The 7418-nt window shown below is 51.3% G+C and overlaps 1 protein-coding gene across 1 annotated transcript in view; it reads left to right on the top strand.

Annotated features, from left to right (window-relative positions):
- Positions 1–733: 733 nt before the first annotated feature.
- Positions 734–7418, top strand: part of ZAP70 (zeta chain of T cell receptor associated protein kinase 70) — a 25521-nt gene continuing 18836 nt past the window's right edge. The window contains exons 1-2 of the mRNA XM_007470225.1: positions 734–1141; positions 1841–2001. Coding sequence (XP_007470287.1) covers positions 740–1141; positions 1841–2001 — 563 coding nt within the window. The 5' untranslated portion in view covers positions 734–739. The remainder of the gene's footprint in view (positions 1142–1840; positions 2002–7418) is intronic.

The following is a 7418-nucleotide window of genomic DNA, read 5'->3' as shown; positions in this document are numbered from 1 at the left end:
GGTCAGAGGAAAGAGTCGGGAAGGCTAATGGAGTCAAGGTCCTTTGATGAGCAAAGTTGTTCCAGCTTCCGGGCCCTGGCACTTGCTGTTCCTTCTCTCTGATGTGCTTCCCTCCATGCTTTTTGAGAAGTGGGCTCCTCCTTTTCCTTCGGATCTCAGCTCAAATGCTACCTCCCCAAAGAATGTGACCATCCCAGCTACAGTGGCTTCTTCCCTCTTGACCTCACTCTATTTATTTCCTTTAGAACACTGACCTCAATCTGTAATTATTTTTGTCTCTCCTTGTTTATTGCATCCCCTCTCCCTCAGACTGTTATCTTCAGGAGGGCAGGGATCATGTCTCTTATTCACCCATATCTCCAGCCTGAAACACAGTAAGAATTCAACACGTGTTTGGGAGGTGGATGAATGGTTCCAGGTGCTGTTGTGTGGTGGCGAGTGGGGCGCTCCGTACTAGGTCTGAAAAGTCAAAGGCTGGTTTGGGACTCCCCAGTCTGAGTCCCGTAGGCTGGGCCTCCTTTCCAAGTTGACTCCGGCACAAATCAGGCTCTGCACGATCGGCACACTCAGCTGTGCCGCACGGATGCCCTTTAATGCGGGCCCTCTCCTACTATCTCTGGGTACAATGGACGGGTTCAGGAAGGGAAACCGAGGCCCTGACGTGCCCCCAATCCCGCTCTGAACCCACAGAGTCTGAAGAGGCGCAGGGGCCCGCACCCTGCTCAGGGCAGCGGCGGCGATGCCGGACCCCGCGGCGCACCTGCCCTTCTTCTACGGCAGCATCTCGCGCGCCGAGGCCGAGGAGCACCTGAAGCTGGCGGGCATGGCCGACGGGCTCTTCCTGCTGCGCCAGTGCCTGCGCTCTCTGGGCGGCTATGTGCTCTCGCTCGTGCACGACGTGCGCTTCCACCACTTTCCCGTCGAGCGCCAGCTCAACGGCACCTACGCTATTGCGGGCGGAAAGGCGCACTGCGGCCCCGCTGAGCTCTGCGAGTTCTATTCGCGCGACCCAGACGGGCTGCCCTGCAACCTGCGCAAGCCGTGCAACCGGCCGTCGGGGCTCGAGCCGCAGCCCGGGGTCTTCGACAGCCTACGCGATGCCATGGTGCGCGACTACGTGCGCCAGACTTGGAAACTAGAGGTGAGAGCGCGGGGCCGAAGGGGCGGGTCTTGGGAGGGCGTGACCGGAGGGGGCGGGCCTTGGGAAGGCGGGGCCGGGAAGGGCGGGCCCTTGGGGCCGAGGGAGCAATGGAACTGGGGGAGAGTGGTGGTCTTCGCCAGCCTGTATGATGCTGTGCTGCGCCCGTTTTAGATGCTGGAGGGTTGGGGCCTGACTGGGGGCGGGCCTGGGAGGAGGCCTCGGAGGCAGGGGCCTGAGCGATGCTATGGTGCTTGTCCGAGGCAGATGGCAAAGTGGAGGTAGGGGTAGGTGGAGGTCACGCTGAGTCCAGAGGAGGCGAGGCTTGGGCTGGGAGAGGGTCCTGAGAGGATGGTGGGGGCGGTGCTCTGGGGTAGGTTGGCCGGCAGAGGCGGTGGGTTGTGGTCTTCGACAACATGCAGTGCACCACGGGTTGCAATTACCAGTGTCAGATCTTCAAGCTGGAGATGTGGTTGGGGCCGTGGCCCTGGATGGGCGGGGCCTGGATGGCTTGGGTCGGGACCGTAGAGATGAGGGGGCGTGGCTTTCATTAACAGCCTAAGTGACTCACACCCTAGGTGCGCCTGGGTGGGTGGGCTGTCTCATGTGGAAGAGGCAACTGGGAGGGTCCAGGAGATGGAAGAGGTGTCCTGTGGCCGCCTACTTGGAGACACAAGTCTTCACCCTCCCGTTCTTCCCTAGGGCGAGGCCCTGGAGCAGGCCATCATCAGCCAGGCCCCTCAGGTGGAGAAGCTCATTGCCACGACGGCTCACGAGCGGATGCCCTGGTACCACAAAAGCCTGACGCGCGAGGAGGCGGAGCGCAAACTCTACTCAGGCTCACAGACGGACGGCAAGTTCCTGTATGTGGGGCTTGGAGCCTGGGGCTGTGGGGCGGTGAGGCTGGGGCAGACCTCAGTGTGCAGGTGGGCGGTGAGGGGTGTGCCTGCGCTCACAAGTGTGAGTGGGTAGTGCTTTCCTGAATGTGCGCAGGGACGTGATATGCGAAAGGGGCAGCAGTGGTGAGGACTTCAGAGTTGGGCGGCTTGGGTTGGAATCCAGCGTCTGCTACTTACCAGCTGGGAACTCTGGGCAGGTATCGGAGCTGCCTACTTAGATTTCCTCTCCTGCATTCACCAAATATTTGTTGAACAGTTAGCACATGCACTGTTCCGGGCATTGAGGACGTGGCAGTGCACAGGACAGACACAAATCCCCGTCCTTGTGGAGCAGGTAGACAAAGAAGGATGAATCGCTAAAACATAGAGTATGTCAGACGGTGGCAAGTACTGTATGTGGAGCTGGGGAGGGGGGCTCCAAGTTGAGCTTAGGTGGCCAGAAAAGGCCTCTCCGATCGGGTGGCTTCTGCGTAAAGAACCGAAGGAGGTGAGAAGTGGGCTGTGAGCTCTCTGGGAGAAGGTGTTCCTGGCAAGAACACAGACCAGGAGGAGGTTCTTGGCATGTTCCAGAAGCAGCAAGGAGGCCAGTGTGCTTGGAGCTTAGTAAGTGAGGACTGGAGTGGGAGGGGGAGAAGACAGGGAGGTGACTTTGGCTTTGACCCTGAGTGAGGTAGGAATGCTGGGAGAGCGTTGAAGCAACTCCCTCTAACTGCACAGTGGATGATGGTAGTACCTACCCAAGGGTCTCTTATGGGATCGCAGGAATTAATATGTGTAAAGCAATAGTGTGGTATCTGGCATATACTAAAAATGCACTAAGGGTTATTTTAAGTGGGTGAATGTGCGTATCTCTGCCTGAGCATGAGCCACAGCTGAACCATGTGGCTGTTCGTGAGTTTGTTATTATGGAAGAGTCTGTCTAAAGCCTCCTGCTGGGGCTGCTGCTTTCTGGTCTGGACATGGGTTCGTTGTATAGCAGATGTTATCCAGATGTCAGCTGAGGCCACTCAGGCCTTGAGATATGGAGAAACTTGGTGCCTGTCTCTTTCCTGTGACCTCAGGAAGTCTAGCATCCTCCCCTTGAGATGTTAATTCTCAAGGGTCTCCCTTCTCATGGTTGCTTCTTGGCCTGAGATCCTGCCCGGCTGAATCCTTGCTCTCACCCACCTCCCTGCCGGGCTGTTCCCTCTCCTGGGGCCATCCCACTTGGAGAAACTGACCCCTTTCCCTTGATTTCCCCCACCCATGTGAGGTTTGAGCATGTGTACCAGATTACCTGCAGGTCTCCCACAAGATGCAGGTCCCTCTACAAGACTCTACTGTCAGCTGATAAGATTAATTTTTTTTCACCCTGCCTAACAGATTTAAGCTGTAAATTTAGGCTGTAATTGCATGTTACAGATAATACTCAGCTGCAAGACAGCTTGTGAACAAATTAAGATAGGTCTGTTTTCTCTAAGAGGGAAACTCAACTTTGCATTTGTATCAGTTAGCTTTTGCTGTGTAACAAGCTGTCCCAAGACTTACTGACTCAAAACAACAGTTTATTACTTCTCATGATTCTGTGAGTCAGCTGAGTAGTCCTTCTGGTTTAGGTCAGCTGGGCCGGGACTGAATAGGTTGGGATGACCATGGCTCTGGCTATTGGCTCAGTGTCACCTGGGCGATAGGGATGAGTAGGCTGCAGTGCTGTCATCGTCGAGCAGGCTAGCCTGGACTTGTTCACATGGTGGTGGTTGCAGGGTTCCCAAGAACAGTCAGAGAAGGCAAGTTACAATACACAAGCACTTTTCAAGCCTCTGCTTGTGTAATGTTACTGATGTCCTCTTGGCCAAAGCAAGCCACTTGGCTCAGACCAGAGTCACTGTGGGGAAGGGACTACCCAAGGGAGAGGAATTGAGGCAGCCAGTTTTGCAAACAGTCTATCAGAGGATTAGAACAAGGAGGCCATAATGAGGGTGATGGGCATCTCAAACGTGGGCATTTGGGGCATCTTTCCTTTTGGACTATGAACTCGAAGGCAGAGCCTGCATCTGGTCCTTCTAGAGGGCTCCACCTTCTAGTACCTAGTGATGGCTGGTACTTGTCCAGATGTTTGTTACCCGCTTCATCAGGATGCTGCACGCCCCCCCCCCTCAAGTGTGATGCTCACTAAGACCTTCTCGACCATTGATCACACATCTCCCCACGTTCACATCTCACTTGCTCTTGCACAAGTTACCCCAGGTACCTGAGTGTCCAGGGGCTCTCTCCAAGCTGGACACAACTAAGGGGGGGGTTCTCCAGCTTTCCTGTTGGTGCAGCCAATTCTTTCTCCTTTTAGATGCTTTCTCCTTTGTAACATGTAATTTCATTTTTCTTTCTTTTTACAATCTAGGTTCCCTTCTCTGGTTTCATCTCATGTCCCCAATTCAGGCTTTCATCACCTCACAGTCTATGCCTCTCTTTTGTCTTGGTTTTTCTTTCTTTTTCTTTCCTCCCCACCCCTCCCTTCCCCCATCTCTCCTTCCTACCTCACACAAACACACGTACTCATAGAGATAATGATTCCACCATTCCAATGTTTTAAAACTTTCTCCCAGATTCCCTAAGGCCCCCGACAGTATCAAAAGATTCTGGGGGGAGGGGGTGGAAGAAGTGAGTAGAGGGTGGAGCAGGGGGGGATTCTGAGCCCCATCCCAACTCAGCTTTTTTAAAAAAATTAATTAATTAATTAATTTTTGGCTGTGCTGGGTCTTCATTGCTGTGTGCGGGCTTTCTCTAGTTGTGGCGAGCAGGGGCCACTCTTCCTTGTGGTGCACGGACTTCTCATTGTGGTGGCTTCTCTGGTTGTGGAGCACGGGCTCTAGGTGTGTGGGCTTCAGTAGTTGTGGCACGTGGGCTCCAGTAGTTGTGGCTTGCGGGCTCTATAGCGCAGGCTCAGTAGTTGTGGAGCACGGGCTTAGTTGCTCTGCGGCATGTGGGATCTTCCTGGACCAGGGCTCGAACCCATGTCCCCTGCATTGGCAGGAGGATTCTTAATCACTGTGCCACCAGGGAAGTCCCCCCAGCTCAGCTTTGACGTGTTTCATATCTTAAGTGTCTATGGAAGATGTTGCTTGACAAACAATTCCACTGCCCAAAGGAAAAGTTTGCAAACTTTCTCCATTAACACAGCAGAGTTTATAACAGGCTTGGAGTTAACCAGTCTGTTGGGATAAGAGGAATCTCTGGAGAACCAGGGCCAGCGGCTGTAGGTGCTTTGGGTATCAATGTGGCTTGAAGTCTCAGAGGCAGGTAGGACCAGCATTGGCCACAGGAGGCTGAGGCTGAGGGAGCTAGGATCTGGGTACAGTATAGAGACTGGGGCTCATGCTGGGGTTCAGAAGCAGTTGGAGCAGTGACATTATGAGGGACAGTGGCTCATGCAGGGAAATGTCAAGAGACCAGAAGCCACCACCATGAACCAGACTCCTGGAAAATTAGGCAGGGCATGCTTCTGACAGAGGCACTGTAGATTTTTCTTGTGGCTCGTTATCAATAACTGCTTTCTCAGTATGTGGGTAGTTAGGGGCTGAAGGTCAAAGCTGTAGGCGCAGAACCTCTCATGGGGCAGGGGTGAAGGAACATCCCTGATGCATCGTGATGCCTGGGACAAGCCCAGGACTGGTCTAGTTCTCTGGTAAGGGTGCGGGTGTGATAGAAAGACACACCACTGTGGCCTGGAATGCTTATCAGTGACCACTGTTCAGAGCTGCTGATGAATGGTTGGAATTATACCTAATGCTGTTTGCTGTCAAAGCTCGCTTCCTTTCTGCATAATTGCAGCATCTGTGGGACTGGTTGATTCAACTTGAAAAGACACTTGAACCCTGGAAAGGGCCTTCAAGAACATATTGTTAATTGTTTCTTAATGGATCACTGACCCCTTTGGGAATTTTAGTGAAGCTGAACCCTTCTCACAATCCCCAAAACATATTTACCCCAAAGATTATGCCTACAGTTATATGAGATCATGGTTGATCCTGAACCTCATCTTTGGAGCCCTAAAGTCTGGGTTAGTTCTGTTTTTTCATTTTACATGTGAGGAAACTGAGGCACACAGAGAAGAAGCAACTTGCTGTGGCTGGGCTGGGTGTCAGTCCCATGTAGCAATTAATTGTAGAGTCAGAAATGGATTTGCATCCTGGCTCTACCCCTAATCAACTGTGCAGTTTAGGCAAGAGGTGTAGTGTTCTTGAGCCTCAGCTCCCTCCTCTGCAAAGTGTGGATAATAATAGGGCAAGGTAGGTATCTTGTGGAGAATGCTGTGAAGATTAAATGACAAATATGTGAAGAATTTAGAACCAGTATCTTAATAAATGGTAGATCTTATTTTTTTCACTGTTATCAGGTTCTATATATTATTTTTAAAGTGGAGGGAATTCCCTGGCAGTCCAGTGGTTAGGACTGCATGCTTCCATTGCAGGGGGCACAGGTTTGATCCCTGGTTGGGGAATTAAGATCCCACAAGTCTCATGGCATAGCCAAAAAAAAAAAAAAAAAAAAAAAGTGGAGATACAAGTTGATTTCTTAGCCTGTACCTCTAGTTTAAGTTCAGGCTTGAACTACAAGGATGAAGAACTGCCACCACCTGGTGGATTTTTTGGTAAATAAAGTAGAATTTGTGACATTGAAATATATACGGTGACCACACCAGTATAGTAGTCTTTGCCTACGTGGGATTGGTGGCTGCTCTTTTGTGAACTCACATGTCTCTTTCCAAAGACAGTGTATCAGCCTTTGCTGTGTAACAAACCACCCTAAACTGTTGTAGCTTAAAATAACATCCATTTATTCACCCTTGATTCAATGGGTTGGCTATTTGGGCTTAGTTCAACTGGGTGGTTATTCAGCTGGTTTCTTTTGAGCTCACTTGTGTGGCCACAGTCAGCTGAAGGATTGACTGGGCCTTGATGGTCTGGGATGGCCTCATTCACATGTCTGGCAGATGGAAGCCTGGGATGCCTTGGTTCTCCTTCAAATGGCTTCTCCAGCAGGCTAGTGTGGACTCATTTCCATGGTCATTGCAGGGCTGCCAGGAGAAGCAAGAAAGGGCAGGCAAGCCCCAGTGTCAACCACTTTTCCAGCCTCTCCTTGTGTCCTGTTTGCTAATGTCTCATTGACCAAAGCAAGTCCCTGATTCAGGAGATACAGAACTAGATTCCACTTATTGATGGGAAGAAAGGTCTAATATTGTGCTGTTTTTTTTTTCAATATTCCACACACGTTTGCTGATGAGTGGCAGAGCATTGAGTTTTTTTATTTTTTGTTTTTTTGAATTTTATTTTATTTATTTTTTATACAGCAGGTTCTTATTAGTTATCTATTTTATACATATTAGTGTATACATGTCAATCCCA

This window comes from Lipotes vexillifer, unplaced genomic scaffold (assembly GCF_000442215.2).
Source record: "Lipotes vexillifer unplaced genomic scaffold, Lipotes_vexillifer_v1.1 scaffold1139, whole genome shotgun sequence".
In the NCBI taxonomy this organism is placed as follows: Eukaryota; Metazoa; Chordata; class Mammalia; order Artiodactyla; family Lipotidae; genus Lipotes; species Lipotes vexillifer.
This window is presented reverse-complemented; position numbering and strand designations above follow the sequence as displayed.